Source organism: Ahaetulla prasina, chromosome 1, assembly GCF_028640845.1.
Source record: "Ahaetulla prasina isolate Xishuangbanna chromosome 1, ASM2864084v1, whole genome shotgun sequence".
Lineage (NCBI taxonomy): Eukaryota > Metazoa > Chordata > Lepidosauria > Squamata > Colubridae > Ahaetulla > Ahaetulla prasina.
The window spans coordinates 10,967,144-10,990,545 of NC_080539.1; the positions used below are offsets into that span (position 1 = coordinate 10,967,144).

Genomic DNA, 23,402 nt, shown 5'->3' on the forward strand with positions numbered 1-23,402 from the left:
ATAAATCAATAATTTTAAAAAAAATAATCAGAACTGTCATTTAAGCCAGTGTGCAAAGCAGAAGCTGTAAGAATTACATTTGTAGAGGTGGGAAAAAAAACATATTTATTTTCTGGCAGCATCCATGGGACATAAGAAAAAAAGGGCTTATCCATCAATATCCTGAAACGTGGGGGAAAAAAATCAAGTGCAAAAAGATGCTTTGGAAAACCGGAAATTTTTTTTTCTTTCTTGACACTTTTTAAGTTATGAGGTTCTTCCTCAAGACAATTCCATATAAAATTATACAAAATTAGCTGCATTTTTTGGGGGGAAAAGTGTCATCAAACTATTCTTTATACATTTACTACCTTGCAATTGTATCGCCACTTACTTACTTACTTACTTACACTTACTTACAAATAAGTTGTACTGAAATTGAGAAGGAACGTTACCAAACTGTAGGAGATTTTGCCCTTTTAATGTTAAGTAAAACAAAATGAACTGAAAACCAGCTTTTGAAAATGGCATTAAGGCAGTGGTGGGATTCAAATAATTTAACAACTGGTTCTCTGCCCTAATGACTTCTTCCAACCACCAGTTCACCAAACTGCTCAGAAAGATAACAACCGGTTCTTCCAAAGTCCCACCACTGCATTAGGGCATTGTAACTCTTTGTAAGCTTATTGATACGGCACAAAGTATGTTATGGAAACAATAGGACTATCGTCTCCATTGAATCCTCTGTGCAGTGGGTGTCTGTGTGTAATATTTTAGGGTCCTGAGAAAAGCAAATTTAACTTTCTACGCCATTTTTGGATCTAATTCCTCTTCTTTATCTCAGTGTAAGTTATATTCATCCAAAAAGAGCAACTATCTAGATCAGGGGTGTCAAACTCAAAGCCCGCGGGCCAAATCCAGGCGTCCAGGGGTGTGCTTAGATCTAGCCTGCGGGGCCGCCCTGGAAACAGTAAAGAACCGACCCGTGGTGCCTCTGCCAGCAAAAACGGAGCTCGGGAAGGCTGCGCCCCCCCCACCGCCCCCAAGCTCCATTTTCATTGGCAGAGGGCTGCAGGAGGCCGTCGCAGCCAAAAATGGATGTCAGGTTGGCCACACCCCCAGGCGTCAAACACTACCCTGATGCGGCCCTCAATGAAATCGAGTTTGACACCCCTGATCTAGATATATTATGTACTCCTGTAGGAGAAGGAATGACAGAATCTGGAGGTGGAGTCAAAAGAGGAATCAGCCTAGAGTCTCTACATAGTCACAAACGGACTAAATTGAATTCTGTTAACCATTATCTAGCGCCAAAATAGTGCTAACCATTAGTTGACTAGATTCCTGTGCATACGCATGAGCAATGAATCCGTTTGATTGGAATTTAACCTGTGTCTTTCACTCCTGAAGTTGCAATGGACACCACTTGGAAGCGAATAGCAGAATGTAATGAGTTTCATATACCACATCAAAAAATCCATCACATCATAAAAGAAAAAGAAGTCAGTCTATGGCCACAAGGAGTGAGGTCACTTCCCCTAGCCCACTACTTAATCCCACTGCCAGATACATTATTTAATTATGTTCATTTTTCAGCCAGGATGAACAGAAGCAAGTCGGGAGGTCAAATTTTTTCTACTTACCGGTCCCAATCAATTGATAGCATAAATATTATAGAGAGTTTGCTGCTAAAGGGATTCCCCAAAAGTGCTTTTTAAAGGGCAACTGATTTCTTTACTTTTTCCTTGAAAATGTATACCTGTATACTGCACGAGTCAAAAAAAGGGCTGTGGCAAAATCTACAGACCCCTCACATCCTGGACATAAATTGTTTCAACTTCTACCCTCAAAACGATGCTATAGCGCATTGCACATCAAAACAATTACACACAAGGACAGTTTTTTCCCAAATGCCATCACTCTGCTAAACAAATAATTCCCTCAACACTGTCAAACTATTTACTAAGACTGTATTACTATTCTTCTTCTCATCCTTCCTATTACCTATCTCCTGCCACTTATGACTATAACCTTGTTGCTTGTATCTTTACGATTTATATTGTTTTATTTAGTTTCCTAGTATGGTTTATGCTGATTGCTTATTTAGTATCCTATGACTATCCCTAAGTATTGTATCTTACGATTTATGATGAATGTATTTTTTGATTATGATGATCCTGATTTATCACTTATAGCTTTTATGTACACTGAGAGCTTATGCACCAAAGACAAATTCTTGTGTGTGTGATCACACTTGGCCAATAAAGGATTGAGTTCTATTCCTATTCCTATTCCTATTCCTATTCTTTGTTTCGCTTCTCATCCAAGAAACGTCTTCAGTTCTGGATGAGAAGCAAAATGTTTTCAAGGAATTTTTTTTTAAAAAATCCAGTTTCCTTTTGAAAAGCACTTTTGGGATAACCATGACCTAGATGATTGAGAATCTCTATAGACATTTGCTGAAGGGAGTTGATAACTCAGCAAATTTAAGCTTGGGTACAATTCTGGAATTTGGCCCCTATCTTAAAATGTTTTATACTGATAAAACTGTCAGTAGACAGTAATCAGCAAATGGTGGCTGGCTAGTAGCATTAAGCAAAGCTTAATGTAAGATATAAATAGATTGATAAACTGAAGTCAACTGGTTGATCCAAAGTTGAACATCTTCATTAGAAAAAAAAAAGCTGTACTTCAGTTTATCAATGCAGTCCCAGACATATCAGACAGATGTTGTCTTTAGTTTGATGCACGTTTATATTAAATAGTGAACCTGTTTCTCCATTGCTGTAATTTACAGGTCTAAAAAATGGGCTTAGGTTTGGCTAAACCATGATTGCATATATTGTATTATCAATCGGCGCTATACACCAACAAGAATAAAATGAAAGATGGCGAAAACTCAACCGGAGCTCAGCTTAAATTCTTCTAAATTTAACTGGTTATTTCACAGGTTCTTTCAGGAGACATAAATAATTCACTGAGCACACCGACCAACATTGTATTTTTCACCTGCAGTTCGTGATTAGGAAGAGTAGAAGCTGCATTATTAAAATAAGCACTCTCGCTTTCTTCCTCTTTCTTTTCCCCTTCGCTTCCTCTCTTCCCCCTCTCTTCTTCCTCTTCCTCTCCCTCTCTCCCTTTCTTTTCCTCTCTTCCCCTTTTTTCCTCTCTCTCTCTCTCTCCCCCTTTGTTCCTCTTTTTCATCTCTCTTGCTCTCTCTCTTTCTTCCTCTTTCTCTTCCTCTCTCTCCTCTTTTCTTTTTCTCTCTTCCCCTTTCTTCCTTTTCCTCTTTCTCCTGTCTCTCTTTTTTTCTCTTCTCCTTTCTCTTCCTCTTTTTCATCTCTTCCTCCTCTCTCTTTCTTCCTCTTCCTCTCTCTCCCCTTTCTTTTCTCTCTTCCCTTTCTTCCTTTCTCTATCTCTCCTGTCTCTCTTTCTCTGTCTTCCTTTCTTCCTTTTCATCTCTCTTCCTCCTCTCTCTTTCTTCCGCTACCTCGCTACCTCGCCTCTTCTCTCTCCCACTCTCCCACTTTTTTTCCTTCCTTCTCTTCCTCTCTCTCTCTCCCCTTTCTTTTCCTCTCTTCCTCTCTCTTCCTCCTCTCTTTCTCTCTTCTCTCTTCCTCTCTCTCTTCTTCCTCTTTCTCTCTCCCACTCTCCCACTTTTTTTCCTTCCTTCTCCTCTCTTCCTTTTCATCTCTCTCTCTCTCTCTTCTCTCTTCCCTTTTCTTCCTCTTCCTCTTTTCATCTCTCTCTCTCCCCTTTCTTCCTCTTCCTCTTCCTCTCCTCTCTCCTTTCTTTTCCTCTCTTCCCCTTTTTCCTCTCTCTCTCTCTCCCCTTTGTTCCTCTTTTCATCTCTCTTGCTCTCTTTCTTCCTCTCTTCTCTCTCTCTCTTTTCTTTTCTCTCTCTTCCCTTTCTTCCTCTTCCTCTCCTCTCTCTCTTTTCTCTTCCCTTTCTCTTCCTCTTTTCATCTCTCTTCCTCCCTCTCTTTTTCTTCCTCTTCCTCTCCGTCTCTCCCCCTTTCTTTTCCTCTCTTCCCCTTTCTTCCTTTCTCTATCTCTCTCCTGTCTCTCTTTCTCTCTCTTCCCCTTTTTCTTCCTTTTTCATCTCTCTTCCCCCTCTCTTCTTCCTCTTCCTCTCCCTCTCTCCCTTTCTTTTCCTCTCTTCCCCTTTTTTCCTCTCTCTCTCTCTCTCCCCCTTTGTTCCTCTTTTTCATCTCTCTTGCTCTCTTTCTTCCTCTTTCTCTTCCTCTCTCTCCTCTTTTCTTTTTCTCTCTTCCCCTTTCTTCCTCTTCCTCTCTCTCCTGTCTCTCTTTTTCTCTCTTCCCCTTTCTCTTCCTCTTTTTCATCTCTCTTCCTCCCTCTCTTTTTCTTCCTCTTCCTCTCCGTCTCTCCCCCTTTCTTTTCTTCTCTTCCCCTTTCTTCCTTTCTCTATCTCTCTCCTGTCTCTCTTTCTCTGTCTTCCCCTTTTTCTTCCTTTTTCATCTCTCTTCCTCCCTCTCTCTTTCTTCCGCTACCTCGCTACCTCGCCTCTTCTCTCTCCCACTCTCCCACTTTTTTTTCCTTCCTTCCCTTCTCTTCCTCTCTCTCTCTCTTCCCCCTTCTCTTCCTCTTTTTCATCTCTCTTGCTCCCTCTCTCTTTTTTTCCTCTTTCTCTCTCCCACTTTCTTTTCCTTCCTTCTCCTCTCTTCTTCTCTCTCTCCCCTCTGTCTCTCTTCCCCTTTCTCTTCCTCTCTTCCTTCCTCTATCTCTCTTTTCCTTTCTAAACTTCTCCTCCCATCTCTCTCTCTCTCTGTTTATCTGTCTGTGTATCTGTTTGTGTGTGTGTCTGTGCCTGCGCGTATGTGTGTAAAATAGGATTCCCAGGTTGCACATTTATATAACATTTTATCTGGAATTAAATTCAACAGCCCTTACGTCTCAATAAACATCTTTATTGCTTGTTTAGATTTGGATTGTGAGCAGGGACAGTGGGAAAAAAAAATATTTTTTCTGTCTTTTTTAAGATTCCACAAGGCAGAATATTCCTGAAACATTCCTTGAAGTGCTCTCACACACATATACAGGTAATCCTCGACTTACAACAGCTCATTTAGTGACAATTCGAAGTCACTACAACACCGAAAAAAGGGACTTATTACCAGTGGTGGGATTCGAATAATTTAACAACTGGTTCTCTACCCTAATGACCAGCTGGGTGGGCGTGGCCATGGTGGGCGTGGCCAGGGGGTGTGACAGGCGGCACTCAGCCTTCTGCAGCCCCCCCTGGGAGCAAAAATGAGCCGCAGGGAGGATGCGCCAACACCCCGCGCTCCATTTTGGGCCTAGTAGGCCTCCATGCAGCCTCCTGGGAGCCAAAATGGGGCGCATGGGGACTCCTGGAAGGGGTGGGGCGGGGCCAGCCAGTAATTTAACTACCGGTTCGCCTGAACCGGCTCGAAACCGCTGAATCCCATCACTGCTTTTTTCACACTCATGAACACTGCAGCATCCCCAGGGTCACATGACCAAATTCGGAGACTTGTCAACTGTCTCGTATTTGTGACGGTTGCAGCATCCCGGGGTCACGTGACCTCCCCCTTTTTCAACCTTCCAACAAGCAAAGTCAACAGGGAAGGCAGATTCACCTAACCACCCGTGTTGCTAACTTAACAACTGCAGTGACTCACTTAGTTATTGGAGCAAGAAAGGTCGTAAGCCATTAGCCATTGTCTTGCTTAGCAGCGGAAATCTGGGTCTCGTTTGTGGTCGTAAGTCAAGGTCTACATGGATCTTTCTCGTGGTATTCGATGCCGGCCGTGGTTTTTATCCATCCAAATCAACAGGAGTGTGTGAGGAAGCCTGAAGGAACTTTTGAGAGGATATTTCAGCTGATTCATTTTTATGGCCTTGAATGAAAAGGACGTGTCCATCATCTGATTATATGGACTGTGTCCTATAAAATACTGAACTGTATTTTCAAGGGAGCATTGCTCAAAATTTAACGGGAGCGCTGCTCAAAATAAAATCTAATAAATAACGTAAAATAAAACCTTCCCTAGGCTTACATGTCTTTTACATGTGCCTGTAATAAGTGGCCATAAGAATACCAGAATAATGGAGTTGGAAGGGACCTTGGAGGTCTTCTAGTCCAACCCACAGTTCAAGTAGGAGAACCTATGTCATATCGCACAGAGAACAGCTCCAAAGGTTGTACCATAATATCCTTTTTAATTCTGGGAATGAGGGAACTAACTATTCACCATCCTTCTCCATTGAGAATAGTGATGGCAAACCTATTCGGCACAGAGTGCCCAAACCGGAACGCGTGTGAGTGCCCGCATGAAGAAGTGCACTGGAGCCCCAGAAACTCGCCACTGGCCACCTGGTCTTTGGGTTTCTAGTGCATGCATGAACCCCGGCCAGCTGGTCTTCACACATGCCGGAGCGCTGGAAACCTAAAGACCAGGTGGCTGGCGTATGCATGTGCACTGGCCAGCTGGTCTTCGGGTTTAAAGATCAGCTGGTCGGCACACCAGGAGAGAAGCTGCTGACAGTGCACATGCCCACAGAGAGGGCTTGTTGTGCCTCATCCTCCCTCCTCTCCTCAGCTGGGCCCCTCCCGTCTCGTCCCGGGTCTGCTATCAGACTCTGAGTCTGATAAGGAAGATGAACGGCCTGTCATGCCTCCAGGCCCCGGCCCTGGCCCCATGCCCGGACAGGACGTCAGGAATGAACAAACAAACCTCACTCATTCGGCGTGTGGCTCAGCCATCAGAGGATATCAGCCACGGATTGGAATTATTCGGGCCTACTCCTTCTGACCCCTCCCTTTCTCAAACAGCAGAAAACAAATCAAAGTGGGAGGATCCTCGCTTCCGGAGATCTGAGAGGCGACATCAGCAGAAGGAAGGGAGGGGCATGCTTTTGGCATTCCTTGAGTCAAGCAAAGTCTCATCTAGTTTGCTGAAGTCACAACTTGGATTCCTGCCTGCCCTGAGAAATCTGAAAGGAATTTGGCACAGCTGCAGAGGCTTCGTGGCCACGGTTGATACGGACTTCCTAGACCGGGTCGTCGGAGGGGGAGGGGGACACAACAGGGCTCTGCATGACTCTAGCACGCGTGCCATAGGTTTGCCATTGTTGTGGTCCGTCAGCAGCCTATGGAGCTGGCAACAGACAGTGATGAGGCGATGAGGCTGAGGTGAGGCCAGGGCCATCGGGAAGTGAGGTGCAGACTCCAGAGCCTCCAGAGACTGACAGTAGTGAGGCAGAGGAACAGGAGGAGCCTGTTCCTAATGCACGCATGAAAAGAGCTGCCAGAAGGCAAGAGTAGCTCAAGCAGAGAGGAGTAGGGCCAAGAGATGATTGGCCTCTCCCATAAGGCTTAAAACAGACCAGCACCTGTGTTTCAGCTTTGCCGGAAAACAACGTTGTAGCTGCGTCTTCTGCTTCGTCCTCTGCTTCGTGTATGTCTTTGTTTTTGTGGCTTTTGGACATTTGCCAGGAAGGGCCTTTGGCAGTTTGCCTGATTGGACTAAGGTTTGTGAGATAACTGAGGAATTTGTGTTGGGAGGCATTTGTTTTACTTTCAGTTGAACAATGCTGGGAATGAAGTAATTCCCAGCTGTTCGAATAAAGTTTGTTTTTTCACAAACTAAGTTTATTACTACCTATTTGGGCCTAGGTCACAACAGCCATCACGACTCTAGAATAACATTTTCTTTACGAACATATGGAAGGCATCCAAAATAACTACTCAATGTAATCAAAATTTGTTTTAGTTTAGACACATTAAGTCTCTTTAGATTCACTGGACAATGTGGTCCTTCTTTCTAACTCTGTTATAATTCCTGATCTTGTGGTGAAAAACAGAGCAGCTCCACATAGTTCCTAAAGCTGTCATCCAATTGTAATACAGGTGGTCCTTGACTTACAACCAGTTGCTTAGCAACCATTCAAAGTTATGATGGATGCTCCCGCCCCCAGCCAAAAGATACATATGATCTGGTTCTGAAGTTCTGACATCATTCCGAACCGCAATCCATGATTGCATTTTGGGTACTTGGCAACTGGCTGGCATTTATGGCTGTGTGCAGCGACCACAAATTACAATTTTTTAAAAAAAATAGAAATCAGAGTTTATTTCCATTTGATGACTCACTTTATGACCGTTACAACTTATGATCGTCATTGTTGGACTTAATTACGGTCATCAGCCAAGGACTATCTGTATGCAAGAATGAATGTTAGTCTTTAAGGTGCCCCAAGACTTTGCTGCAATTTGTAATGTGACAGAAAGCAGAACGTGATGAAATACATATATTGTAGAATAAAACGGCTTGCCTTGAATTGCTTAGATTTAAATTTAAATTAAATTCGCTGTTTAGTTCTGTCTTTGCCCCGTTTTTTGGGTTGTTGTTTTTTTTCTTCTTCTAACCAGCTTTGCTTTCTGGTGACTCCAGCTACTCAAAAGTCTGATCGCCAGTCACAGAAATGTCCAGCAGGATAATGATAACAATAATAATATCAGAGTTGGAAGGGACCTTGGAGGTCTTCTAGTCCAACCCCCTACCCAGGCAGGAAACCCTACACCATTTCAGACAAATGGCTATCCAACATTTTCTTAAAAATTTCCATTGTTGAAGCATTTACAACTTCTGCAGGCAAGTCGTTCCACTGATTAATTGTTCTAACTGTCAGGAAATTTCTCCTTAGTTCTAGGTTGCTTCTCTCCTTGATTAGTTTCCACCCATTGCTTCTTGTTCTACCCTCTGGTGCTTTGGAGAATAGTTTGACTCCCTCTTCTTTGTGGCAACCCCTGAGATATTGGAAAACTGCTATCATGTCTCCCCTGGTCCTTCTTTTCATTAAACTAGACATACTGAGTTCCTGCAACCGTTCTTTGTATGTTTTAGCCTCCAGTCCCCTAATCATCTTTCTTGCTCTTCTCTGCACTCTTTCTAGAGTCTCAGCATCTTTTTTACATTGTGGCGACCAAAACTGAATGCAATATTCCAAGTGTGGCCTTACCAAGGCCTTATAAAGTGGCACTAACACTTCACGTGATCTTGATTCTATCCCTCTGTTTATGCAGCCCAGAACTGTGTTGGCTTTTTTGGCAGCTGCTGCACACTGCTGGCTCATATCTAAATGGTTGTCCACTAGGACTCCAAGATCCCTCTCACGATTACTACTATATGATATTCCAATTACCTATAGAGTACGCAGGGGTCTCTGTGTTTAGAAGTTACATTAAAATCAGAGAAGAACTGTTTGTGATTTTTCTTTTCTTGCAAATTAATTTTGTGATTCTTGTTTGGGATAGGAAAATCTATTTGCAGGAAAGGATGAGCCTGTGGTCCGCTTGTAGCACTACATGCAATAATACAGGCACCCAGAAATATCTCCCAGTTCCAGAGAACACTTCTGTGACTGATATAATAGGCCACCCCCAGATCTTAAATTTGCCAAGCTTGGACACCCTCTGCTCAGGGGTGGGAGTCAAAAAGTTTAGCAACTGATTCTCTGCTCCGTTGCTGAGTAGGTGTGGCCATAGTGGGCTAGGCCTACTTGGCCTCCTGCACCACAGTGAGAGGAGGGCATTTTTGCCTTCCCCAAGCTCCGGAGGCTTTCCTTGAGCCCCCGGAAGGGCGGAAACGGCCTCCCCCAGGTTCGTTTCCGGACTTCCAGAACTTCCAGGCTTGTTTCTGGACTTCCGGAACTTCCAGGAGGCCAGTTTTTCTCCCTCCCCAGGCTCAGGAGGCTTTCTTTGAGTCTCCAGGAGGCCGAAGACGGCCTCCCCGGGCTCCGGAGGCCCTCCGACTTCCAGAACTTCCTGGAGGCCAGTTCTTCACCCTTCTAGAGCCTCTGTACGGGCACTACACTTACCTGGCATCCAAAATGGGCTGCGTGGAGACTTCTGAGAGGGGCAGGGTGGGCAGGGCCAGCCAGTCCTTGCAAGTACCGGTTTGGCGAACTGGATGTAAAATTAGCATCTGGTTCGCCCGAACCGGCTGAATCCCACCCCTGCCCCTGCTGTAGACCATGAATCTTTACATTAGATTTCACCAATCTAATATTCCCCAAGTTAATGAGGATGCAACTCCAAGAATTCTCAGCTACCCTGCCTGTTGGGAAGCATGGGACTTGTGATCCCGAGATAAGCCAATGGTTTTTAGATGGGGAAGCTAGGATTACATTGCATTACATCTATGTTGCTGATAAGATAACACGACTCGCTTTTTCAGAAGGCAAAACAAAACCAGAAATCTGGACAACAACGCAAGACAAATGGAGGCAGAACAAAATGGAAACACAATACAGCCTGGACAAAGATCCCAGTTTATTCATTAATTCATTAGATTTTTATCTTGCCTTTATTACATTATACAGGAAGTCCTCGAGTTACAACTACTGGTTTAGCGACCGTTAGACATTACAACAGCACTAAAAAAAGTGACTTATGACTGTTTTCCACACTTACGACCATTGCAGCATCCTCACGATCATGTGATCAGAATTCTGCTGTTTGGCCACTGGCTCATATTTATGATGGTCGCAGTATTCCGGCGTCATGTGATCCCCCTTTTGCGACCTTCTGGCAAGCAAAGTCGACAGGGAAGCCAGATTCACTGAACAACTGTCTTATTAACTCAACAACCACAGCGGCTCACCTAACGATTGTGGGAAGAAAGGTTGTAAAATAAGGCGAAGCTCACTTCGCCACTCTCTCGCTTAGCCAGAGAGATTTTCGGCTCAACTGTGGCCATAAGTCGAGGACCACCTATATGTAACTCAAGAAAGCAAACACTCCTTAAGCACTCCTTCCTTCTCTTATTTGCTAACGCTTTGGGTATTTCGCAGGCCTCCCTGTGAAATGAGCCCAGGCCTCTCTCTCTCTCTCTCTATTGCTCTTTCTGCTCTGATGTGTCAGTTTGAAAATAATGAACTCATCCCATCCTCCCCACAGCAAGGGGACATCATTTGAGTATCATTTGCAACACGGGTAGGATAGCAAATGGACAATCTTTTCAGAAGAATCAGCAGCGTGGAAAGAATTGGTGATTGGGAGGCTGCACAGTCGGAGCGTACAGTCCAGGGTGTCTCCAGAGCACGTCCGGTTGTAATTTACGCGGTTCAAGCGTCAGGTGCAGCTAAGATTTGCTCCTGGTCTCGAGTAGGGGAGCAGAGTATATGCAAACAGAGAGAAGGAAGAGACACAGTGCAGTCGTCCCAAAAGCACAGTAGTGCTTTTTTTTCAAGAGGCAACTGGACCTTCCTTGGTTTTTCCTTTGAAGATGTTTTGCTTCTACATCCAAGAAGCTTCTTCAGCTCTGACTGGATGACGGGGAAAGGAAGGATCCATCCACCATCCTGTCAGAGCTGAAGAAGCTTCTTGGATGAGAAGCGAAACGTTTTCAAGGAGAAAAACCAAGAAAATCCAGTTGCCTTTTGAAAAATCACCTGTTGTGGTCTGCCAGCAGCCTGCGGACCTGGCAGCGGAATCGGACAGTGAGGAGGCTGGGGAGGACAATGGGGCCAGTCCTGGAGTCAGGGGAAGGCCCGGACAAGGGCTTTGCGTCAGAGGCAGAGATGGGGCCAGGGCCATCTGGGAGCGATGCACGGACTCCGGAGCCTCCAGAGGCGGACAGCAGAGAGGCAGAGGAATAGGAGGAGCCTGTTCCTAGTGCACATATGAGAAGAGTTGCCAGAGGGCAAGAAGCAAAAAGGACGACTCGGGAGTAAGGTCAGAAGATGATTGGCTACTCCCATAAGTCTTAAAAGAGCAGCAACAAGCTGTTGGGTTCTTTGTAGAAAAGCAACGTTGATTCCATTGCTTCTTGTCAGCGTCTCTTGAACTTTGTGGGGGTTTTGCCAAGAAAAGCCTTTGGCAGGTTGCCAAAGACAACAAAGGTTGGTGATAAAGTCAAAGGGCTGTTTATGAAGAATTTGTTTTGGACAAAGCTAAGAATGAATTAATTCTCAGCTGTTCTAATAAAATAAGTTTGTTTATTTATTTATTTATTAATCACATTTATATACCGCCCTATCTCCTGAAGGACTCAGGGCGGTTCACAGGCAAGTAAAAACATATAAATACAAATTAAAATAACAATTAAAAAACTTATTCTAAAAGGCCGAATTATTAAAAAGCAGTATAAATAATAAAACCCATTAAAAACCAATATAAATTTAAAATCTAATCCAGTCCTGCGCGGATGAATAAATGTGTTTTAAGCTCGCGACGGAAGGTTCGGAGGTCCGGAAGTTGACGGAGTCCTGGGGGGAGTTCGTTCCAGAGGGTGGGAGCCCCCACAGAGAAGGCCCTTCCCCTGGGTGTCGCCAGACGACACTGCCTAGCTGACAGCACTGATGTTCAGGATTGAATTGTGTTTGGTAATCACTACTTGGGCCTCGGTCACAACAGCACCTTTGGGATAACCATGACCTAGATGACTGAGAATCTTCACGGACACAGGATAGTTAGTAGTCCTTCCAGAATCCCAAGCCAAGTGACAGGAAAAGGACTTCTCCATATAATAAAAGGGCTGTTCCATTTATTTATTTATATCCTGCTTTAATTATTTTTTATAAATACTCAAGGCAGCAAACAGGCCTAACAGTTTTTTCTTGTCCTATTTCCCTCCAAATAACAAACCTGTGAGATAAATTAGGCTGAAAGATACTGGCTCAAAAGTCACCCAGCTGGCTTTCATGCCTAAGGTAGGACTACAACTCACAATCTCCTGGTGAGCTCCTGGGTCAGCAACCTTAAACACTCAGAGAGCCACTTGGACCTCTTTCCCACAGAAAACAAAACACCGGGAGCTGCAAAACTTTTCCCATGCCTGACTATTTCCTGAGTGGCCACAAAACTAGTATATATAGCTGAATTAAAGATTCTATTTTCTTCTGAAACTCAACTTTTCTTGGGATTTATCCATGGTTGGCCTATCAGGAGTCAAAAAGCTTAATAAATTGTGTGTCCGTGGGTGTCGCACATTGGCAGTTGTGATGCATATTTTGAGTGACAGGGAGCTGCAGCAGAAGGATGAAAGAGCCACATGTGGTTCCAGAGCCGCGGGTTGCCTTTCACGATGCGTTCTTAAATTTCTCAAGGATGGGGAGCAGGCAGCTCAGGTTCCTGAGTTTGAAAGAATATTTTCTAGAAGAGCTGCGGGGCAAGGATTTTAAGTGTAACTTTTTAGTCTTTCGGCACACAGGCTTTTTATTGTCTGTTCTACCTTCGGAAAACCAGAAGGAGACTTCAGTCTAATTTCCAAAACCCTCCGTAAGACATCGTCAGTTCAGACTTTAGAATAGACTAGAATAACAGAGTTGGAAGGGACGTTGGAGGTCTTCTAGTCCATCCCCCTGCCCAGGCAGGAAACCCTACACCACTTCAGACAAATGGTTATTCAATATTTTCTTAAAAACTTCCAGTGTTGGAGCATTCACAACTTCTGGAGGCAAGTTGTTCCACTTATTAATTGTTCTAACTGTCATCCTTAGTTCTAGGTTGCCTCTCTCCTTGATTAGTTTCCACCCATTGCTTCTTGTTCTACCCTCAGGTGCTTTGGAGAATAGTTTGACTCCCTCTTCTTTGTGGCAGCCCCTGAGATATTGGAACGCTGCTATTATGTCTCCCCTGGTCCTTCTTTTCATTAAACTAGACATACCCAGTTCCTGCCACCGTTCTTCATATGTTTTACCCTCCAGTCCCCTAATCCTCTTTTTTGTTCTTCTATGGACTCTTTCTAGAGTCTCCACATATTGTTTACATCGTGGCGACCAAAACTTTCATAGAGATCCAGCTGTACCTGAAGTCAGAAGGAAATATTCACGGTGGTCCCATACCTCTTTGGATTTACCTGGCCTAGCCAAATTTGAAAGCCCACAATGGATCCTTCTTGCAAAAGAATTAAGACGGTGGGATTAACGAAGGCTGGATCCAATCCTTTAATAGAACTTGATTTTTTTCAACTTGGCTTGGCACAATAATCCAGATGCTGGGGAACATCAAAAGCTACGGCAAACAATGTGGAGGGGGATGGAGGAGAAGAGGATGGGGAGGGAGGCCAAAGGAGAGAGAGAGGAATGATATCAATGGATGGGAAGAGGGGAGGAGGGGGGAAGGGAGGGCAAGAGTGCGTAGTTGGGTGGCCAACAGACCTCCAAAATAGCATGCAATTATTTGCAAATATTGTTGAGATGAAGAGAACAGATGAGACCAAATTCAATGGCCCATTTATATCACTGCAGAGAGATTTCTGTGCAGCTGAGCTTTGAGGACTCATTCATTTCGAGCAAAAGCAGATTTTTGAAGAGAGGAGGAGGAAAAGGGAAGGAGGGGAGGGGGAGAAGGCGAGCCCATTTTGTGAGATGTACTGATGGATTCTCAATGAAGCGAGACCAGGCCTCCTCAACCAATTCTCCCAAACATTAAACGAGGAGGAGGAGGATGGAATAAAAGGCAAAGGATATTTGGGGAAAACAAAGGAAGAGGAGAACGGCAATGCCTTTCAAGAGGGCTGGTTGGGTCCTGTATGAGTGGGCTACCTGGTGGTGGATCAACAGCGACATCTAGTGGTCAGAGGCAAGCAATACAGTGATGTACTCTACACTAGCGGCCCCCAAACCTTTTGGGCACCATGGACCAGTTCCATGGAGGGAGGGTTTTCTACGGACCAGAATGGACACAATTTCCCTTTCTGCCTGCATCTCACTGATGGGACTTCACTTGTTTGCACTGCCCAGTTTCTGGCATGTTGCGGCTGGGTGCCAATCCAGGAACCTGGGATTAGGGACCTCTGCTCTACACCACTCTGAAGCTGAAATTCAAACTTCTTCAGCCGTTCCAAGGACTTCAGAAGAATTGCCAGAACTCTATTGCTCAAGAATAAAATGACAGAATCTTGGTTCCTCTCCTTCGCCTTATATAAGTAGTCCTCGACTTATGACCACAATTGACCGGTCAACTGAGCTGAGCTGCTGGCATTGCCGGGGAACACTGGAGCCTTCGCTGCCGAGCAGCTGATTGGCTGATTGGCCGAACAGCTGATTGGCCTCCCAGAATACCGCCGATCAGCTGTTCTAGGCAGCGGGGATCACTGCAGCCCATTCACCCCGGCCCATTCGTTGCAGCCCATTTGCCACCGATTGCTGCGATCGGGTGGCGGCAAACAGGCAGGGGTGATAGGTGGCGGCAATCCCCGCCACCTAGAACAGCACCGCACCAACCCCCCTCCCCCGGCCACAATATTTGCTCTATAAGATGCACAGATTTTTCCACCCGCTTTGTGGGGGGGGAGTGCGTCTTATAGTCCAAAAAATATGGTAATTCCCACAACACTCTCAAACTATTTAGTAAGGCTGTATTACAATCATTATTCTCATCTTCCCTATTACCGATCACATTATCTTCTTATGACTATAACTTTCTTGCTTGTATCTTATGATTTAAATTGTTTAATTAGTTATCCTAATATGATTTATGTTGATTGCTTATTTTGTATATCCATGACTCTCACTAAGCGTTGTATCTAGTGTTTCGCGATGAATGTATTTTTACAATGACTATGATAATGAGCTACCCTGTTTCCCCCAAAATAAGACATCCCCTGACAATAAGCCCAATCGGGCTTTTGAGCGCATGGCAATAAAGCCAAGCACTTATTTCAGGGCTCAAAAAAAAACATAAGACATGGTCTTATTTTCAGAGAAACACGATATCACTATTTGCTGTATGTACACTGAGAGCTTATGCACTGGAGACAAATTCCTTGTGTGTCTAATCAGACTAGGCCAATAAAGAATTCAATTCAACTCAACTCAACTCAACTCAACTCAACTCAACTCAACTCAACTCAACTCTACTCTACTCTACTCTACTCTATTCTATTCTATTCACAACCATCATCAAAACGGCCATAACTTTCAATCAAGTGACATGATGCCTCAATTTGTAACTCCAACAATTTACGACCCTAGCACTGGGCTCAATTATGGACACAGGTCAAGAACTACCTCTACATGACTTAAGAATTACCCAATAAAATGCTGTCGGTTATAAAAAATAAACTTGTCCAATTTTTTAAGGAACCACCGTGAGTGACACAACCAGTTCTCCATATTCCTCCCCATACAATCTAGGAAACCTAATTTCATCTTCAGTTTTGTGACTCGTCGGCTTTGTCATATACAGGTAATCCTCGGCTTACAACCGTTCATTTAATGACCCTTCAAAGTTACAACGTTTCCCACACTTAAAACCATTGCAGCATCCCCATGGCCTCATGATCCAAATTCAGATGCTTGGTCACGGGTCACGTGATCCTCTTTTGCGTCCTTCTGACCAGCAAAGTTCAATGGGGAAGCCAGATTCACTTAACAACCGTGTTATTAACTTAACAAACTCAATGATTCCCTTAAAAACTGCAACAAGGGAAGCCGTAAAATGGGGCAAAACTCACTTAACAAATGTTTCACTTAGCCACATACATTTTGGTCGTAACTCGAGGACTACCTCTAAACTGTGTTTCAATAGAAGGAGGTTTCCCTGGAAGGCTTTGTTAAAGTTGCAAAGCTGGAAAGATGCCAAAGTTTGTTGATTCGTTGAGAACCTAGAATTTCTTTTACTTTCTTTCAAGTTTTTCTTCTTTAAGGAGGAAGGGTTTCCCTACAGGTAGTCCTTGACTTACAACAATTCATTCAGTGACCATCTAAAGTTACAACACCACTGAAAAAAGTGACTTATGACCATTTTTCACACTGACGATCGGTGCAGCCGTCCCCATGATCACATGATCAAAGTTCAAATGCTTGGCAACTGACTCATATTTATGACGGTCGCAGTGTCCCCGGATCATGTGATCCCCTTTTGTGACCTTCTGACAAGCAAAGTCAAGGGAGAAGCCAGATTCACTTAACAACCAGGTGATTAACTTAACAGCTGCAGTGATTCACCGAACGACTGTAGCAAGAAAGGTGGTAAAATAGGCCAAAACTCAGTTGATCAAATGTCTCCCTTAGCGTCAGAACTTTTGGGCTCAACTGTGGTCGTAAGTCAAGAACTACCTGTATAAAGCCTGGTTCCTCTTTAGGCAGACCCTTAGCAACCTGGGTGGATTGGTGTATGATGCAAACCATCATTAGCAAATTCTAAGTCTTCGGCTGCTAAGGAACTACATTCAGATGTCAGCTGTTCCCCCAAATAGGCCTAGTAGCCAAAACATAGCAGAACGACACATTTATCACGATGCGGGGGAAAATTCTCTGTTCTACGCCATGATGCTGCTGCACCTAAAGAGTCCTTCACACGTTAAGAGAGTCCACTGCAGAAGACAACTCATAAATTCAAATAAATAAATAAAACAATTCAAAAACCATTGACATGTTTATCATCCAGGAATAATGCCACGGTTTTAACTCACGGTTTTCAGCGTGGGGTCCACAGAACAACGTAACACAGGGGATTGAAGATCTTACTTCCCAGCCCCCACCTCCCCAAGTCCAGTTGAAACCCACCCTTTTCACACACACACACACACACCCTTTGACCCTTCTTCCAAATCCCTTAGAAATACCTGCATTTCAAAGTCTAACCTGTTTGGATGCGAAGTCGGGAGCATAAACTGGAATTCCACCACGCACGTGTTGTCTTTCAACTGGCGGTGCTGGACGCTGTTCAGCTCGTAGGCGATATATGCCCTCCGAACATACACCTGGGGTGGAAAAGGAAACATGTCTGAAGGGCGCGTTGAACATGGGTGTTCAAACGTCCTCTCCTTCTTGCCTGATGGAGAGTTAGACCAGGGGTGAAATCTACTTACCTTCCCTACTGGTTCAGAAGTCCATGCGCTGTGCTCACGCGCGCATCGCATGTGTGCTTGGACCCTCTGTGCATGCAAGAAACCCTTCTGGGCATGCAGAGCGTAAAAAACAGATTACTTCCTGGTTAATACCAGGATAGTAATGACGACTGGGCGGGTGGGTGGAGCCTCGCGCTGAAATTGCTACCAGTTCTCCGAACCACCTACCGCCATCGCTACCGGTTCAGCTGAACCGGTCCGAACCGGTAGCATTTCACCCCGAGTTAGACCCAGCTTAAGAGCACATCAGTTGTAACGGTATTTATTTTATTTATTTTATTTATTTATTAAATTTTTATACCGCCCTTCTCCCGAAGGACTCAGGGCGGTGTACAGCCAAAGATAAAAAGTTGATGTACATACAATTTAAAACCAGGATTTAAAACTAAGCAAATTACAAAAAGGCCAATATTAAAATTTAAAAATTTAAAAACCCTAAGACAATAAAAACCCAATTTAAAATTAATAAAACTATTATGCCAGTCCCGCTTGAATAAATAGATGTGTTTTCAGCTCACGGCGAAAGGTCCGAAGATCAGGCACTTGAGGTAGGCCAGGTGGAAGTTCATCCCAGAGCGGCGGGGCCCCAACAGAGAAGGCCCTGCTCCTGGGGGCCGCCAGCCGACATTGTTTGGCGGACGGCACCCTGAGAAGACCCTCTCTGTGGGAGCGTACGGGTCAGTGGGAGGCATAAGGTAACAGCAGGCGGTCTCGTAAGTACCTGGGTCCCAAGCCATGGAGCGCTTTAAAGGTGGTAACCAAAATCTTGAAGCGCACCCGAAAGACCACAGGAAGCCAGTGCAAACTGCGTAGTAGCGATGTTACATGGGAGCCACGAGTGGCTCCCATTACTACTCGCGCAGCCGCATTCTGGACTAACTGCAGTCTCCGGATGCACCTCAATGGCAGCCCCATGTAGACAGCATTGCAATAATCCAACCGAGACGTAACCAGAGCGTGAGTGACCGTGCATAAGGCATCCCGGTCAAGGAAGGGACGCAACTGGCGAACCAAGCGAACTTGGTAAAAGGTATCTAGCAGAGGTCTCCAAATATGGCCATTTTAAGACTTGTGGACTTCAACTCCCAGAATTCCAGCTGGGGAATTCTGGGAGTTGAAATCCACAAGTCTTACAACTTGCCAAGTTTGGAAATCCCCGGTATATAGGAATGACAATCAAAACAATCTGGTGCAACCAAAACAATCTGGAACTGAACACACTCAAAACCGTAGAAATGGTGGTAGACTTTAGGAAAAACCCTTCCATACTTCCACCTCTCACAATACTTGACAACACAGTATCAACAGTAGAAACCTTCAAATTTCTGGGTTCTATCATATCGCAAGATCTCAAATGGACAGCTAACATCAAAAACATCATTAAAAAAGGACAACAAAGAATGTTCTTTCTGCGCCAACTCAGTAAGCTCAAACTGCCCAAGGAGCTGCTGATCCAATTCTACAGAGGAATTATTGAGTCTGTCATTTGCACCTCCATAACTGTCTGGTTCGGTTCTGCAACTCAACAAGAAAAACACAGACTTCAGAGGATAATTAGAACTGCAGAAAAAATAATTGCTACCAACTTGCCTTCCATTGAGGACCTGTATACTGCACGAATCAAGAAGAGGGCCGTGAAAATATTTGCAGATCCCTCGCATCCTGGACATAAACTGTTTCAACTCCTACCCTCAAAACGACGCTATAGAGCACTGCACACCAGAACAACTAGACACAAGAACAGTTTTTCCCCGAAGGCCATCACTCTGCTAAACAAATAATTCCATCAACACTGTCAGACTATTTACTGAATCTGCACTACTATTAATCGTTTCATAGTTCCCATCACCAATCTCTTTCCACTTATGACTGTATGACTATAACTTGTTGCTGGCAATCCTTATGATTTATATTGATATATTGATCATCAATTGTGTTGTAAATGTTGTACCTTGATGAACGTATCTTTTCTTTTATGTACACTGAGAGCATATGCACCAAGACAAATTCCTTGTGTGTCCAATCACACTTGGCCAATAAAATTCTATTCTATTCTATTCTATGACCTTGAAGGATGAGGGGGGAAGAATTGCTGGCTAAGGAACAGTCAGATAAGAGACAGCGTAGCCCCCAGATGGGCAGTGGACAGGGCAAGAGGCACATTAGGGACCTTCCCTAGTTTCTCAAGCGATATAGGGGACGGTGGGAGATTTGTACTTTTAGAGCTGCAAAGTTCTGTTAACTTAGCCTTACAATACAGGTAGTCTTCAACATACAACAATTCCTTCAGTGACCATTCAAAGTTACAATGGCACCGAAAAAAGTAACTCATGTCATGACCGTTTTTCACATATGTGACTGTTGCTGCATCCCCATGGTCATGTGATCAAAATTTGGACTTTGGCAAGTGTCTCCTATTTATGATGGTTGCAGGGTCATGTGATCATCTCTGTTGGATGACAACAGGCCTGTCAAAATGGCAGGCTGCAGGCCGGATGCATCATGAGCAGGCCACGCCCAGCTCCGTAAAGGTAAAAATGTGGTGATATGTCACGTGAAGTGATTGAATTTGACACCTGTGGAATAGAACAGGGGTCTCCAACCTTGGCCACTTTAAGCCTGACGGACTTCAACTCCCAGAATTCTGGGAGTTGAAGTCCGCCAGACTTAAAAGTGGCCAAGGTTGGGGACCCGCAGACTAGAAGACCTCCAAGGTCCATCCTAACTCTGTTATTACATCTATATATCTATCATCTATATCTATTCTTCCGAGCAGGACTGGCTTAATAGGGTTTTTAAACATGGATTTTATTGGGGTTTATTTTATATTTTGTATTGTATTTTAAATTTAGGCTTTATTGAATAAGTTTTTTAAATAGTGTTTTTATTGTAATATATTGTATTATTTTATCTGCCTGTTCACCGCCCTGAGTCCTTCGGGAGAAGGGCGGTATAAAAATATAATAATAATAATAATAATAATAATAATAATAATAATAATAATAATAATAATAATAATAATTATTATTATTATTATTTTCTGTTAATTTGGGTCTGCCTGCTCCTAATCCAGCTCTTTAACCCCCTAGTATAGGGAGGGCTTGACTTACATCAGTTCATTTGGTTACAATAGCACTGAAAAACGATTCATTTAGTGGCCGCTCAAAGTTACAACGGCACTGAAAAGAGTGACTTGTGACCAATTTTCACACTTGCAGCATCCCCATGGTCAAGTGATCAAAATTCAGACAACTGGCAACCAACTCATATTTATAGAATAGAATAGAATGGAATTTTTATTGGCCAAGTGTGATTGGACACACAAGGAATTTGTCTTGGTGCATATGCTCTCAGTGTACATAAAAGAAAAGATACGTTCATCAAGGTACAACATTTACAACACAATTGATGGTCAATATATCAATATAAATCATAAGGACTGCCAGCAACAAGTTATAGTCATACAGTCATAAGTGGGAGGAGATGGGTGATGGGAACTATGAGACGATTAATAGTAGTGCAGATTCAGTAAATAGTTTGACAGTGTTGATGGAATTATTTGTTTAGCAGAGTGATGGCCTTCGGGAAAAAACTGTTCTTGTGTCTAGTTATTCTGGTGTGCAGTGCTCTATAGTTGCCATGTCCCAGGGGGATCATGTGACTACTGTTGGCGATCTTCAGACAAGCGAAGTCAATGGGGAAGCCAGATTCACTTAATGACCGTGTGACTCACTTAACAACTGCAGTGATTCACTTAATCCCGGTGACAAGGAAGGTCATAAAATGGAGCCAAATTCACTTAACCAATGTCTCACTTAGCAAAAGACATTTGGGGGCTCAATTGTGGTCGTTAAGTTGAGGACTACCTGTACGGTAGGTTTCATTAAGCATGATGTCTTCACAAGTGAAGGGACGTGGTGGCTTAGTGGGTAAGACGCTGAGCTTGTCAATCGAAAGGTCGGCAGTTCAGCGGTTTGAATCCCTAATGCTGCGTAATGGGGTGAGCTCCCGTGACTTGTCCCAGCTTCTGCCAACCTAGCAGTTCGAAAGCATGTAAAAAATGCAAGTAGAAAAAATAGGGACCATCTTTGGTGGGAAGGGAACAGCGTTCCGTGCGCCTTTGGCGTTGAGTCATGCCGGCCACATGACCACGGAGACGTCTTTGGACAGCGCTGGCTCTTCGGCTTTGAAACGGAGATGAGCACCGCCCCCTAGATTCGGCAACGACTAGCACATATGTGCGAGGGGAACCTTTACCTTTACCTTCACAAGTGAAGGCAACAGTCAGCTATTTCCACGGCCAAAATCTTTGCCCCCCGAAAGTTTTTTTGGCTCCCGTTTGAGGGCCTTCCAAGTCAGCCGTACACCTTGTGCCAGCTGGCCCCGTGGTTGTGCGCCGTACGAAGAAAAGCAGACAAAGGGGAAAACTTCTTCACACCTCAACTACTGAGCCTAGAGAACCTGCTGTTAAAAGACAGGGTGATGACAGCCGAAGAGGTGGAGTGTGACAAGAGGGGAAGGTGATTTGGGAATGAGGCTGAACAGTGAAATGTTAGTCACTAATTTAATGCCGAGCCGCCTTGAACTCTGTCTCCCCGTCACACGCTTCCGTCTTTCCCCTTAATTTCATCGTGTCGCACCAAGAGGTCACCTTGGAAAATATCTCAGGTTGCTTCAAGGGCAGTGATGCCCAGGTTAACTCCTTTCAAGGGGACAAAAGTACTTCCCTTACATTTTATGAGTTTCTGGTGTTTCTCAATCAGACATCTACAGGCCTTAATATGCTATTTTTCTAGGGATTAAAGCATCTGGCTAGAAACTAGGAGACTGAGAGTTCTAGTCCCGCCTTAGGCATGAAAGCCAGCTGTGTGACTTTGGACCAATCACCAGGAGACTGTGAGTTCTAGTCCCGCCTTAGGCATGAAAGCCAGCTGTGTGACTTTGGACCAATCACCAGGATACTGTGAGTTCTAGTCCCGCCTTAGGCATGAGCCAGCTGTGTGACTTTGGATCAATCACCAGGAGACTGAAAGTTCTAGTCCCGCCTTAGACATGAACATCAGCTGTGTGACTTTGGGCCAGTTACTCTTTCAGCTCAACCTATCTTACAGGGTTGTCGCTGGGTGGGAAATAGGAGAAGGAAGGAGCATTAGGCATGATCACAACCTGGAGTTATTTATAAAAATAAAGGCAGGAGTAAAAGAGCTCCCTAAACTATATAAATAAATAATTCTGTTTAAAAGCTAGTAGCTATGTACAAAGGGACACAGTGGCTCAGGGGCTAGGACGTTGAGCTTGTCGATCGAAAGGTCGGCAGCTCAGCGGTTCGAATCCCTAGTGCTGCCGTGTAACAGGGCGAGCTCCCGTACTTGTCCCAGCTTCTGCCAACCTAGCAGTTTCGAAAGCACGTAAAAATGCAAGTAGAAAAAATAGGGACCACCTTTGGTGGGAAGGGAACAGCATTCCGTGCGCCTTTGGTGTTGAGTCATGACGGCCACATGACCACGGAGACGTCTTCGGACAGCGCTGGCTCTTCGGCTTTGAAACGGAGTTGAGCACCGCCCCCTAGAGTCGGGA

At 44.3% G+C, this 23,402-nt stretch overlaps 1 protein-coding gene across 7 annotated transcripts in view; it reads right to left on the reverse strand.

Annotated features, from left to right (window-relative positions):
• Positions 1-23,402, reverse strand: part of ACACA (acetyl-CoA carboxylase alpha) — a 334,336-nt gene that overhangs the window by 172,565 nt on the left and 138,369 nt on the right. For all 7 annotated transcript variants that reach the window (XM_058164168.1, XM_058164167.1, XM_058164172.1 and 4 more), the window contains one exon: positions 17,560-17,678. In XM_058164168.1, the coding sequence (XP_058020151.1) occupies positions 17,560-17,678 (119 nt within the window). The remainder of the gene's footprint in view (positions 1-17,559; positions 17,679-23,402) is intronic.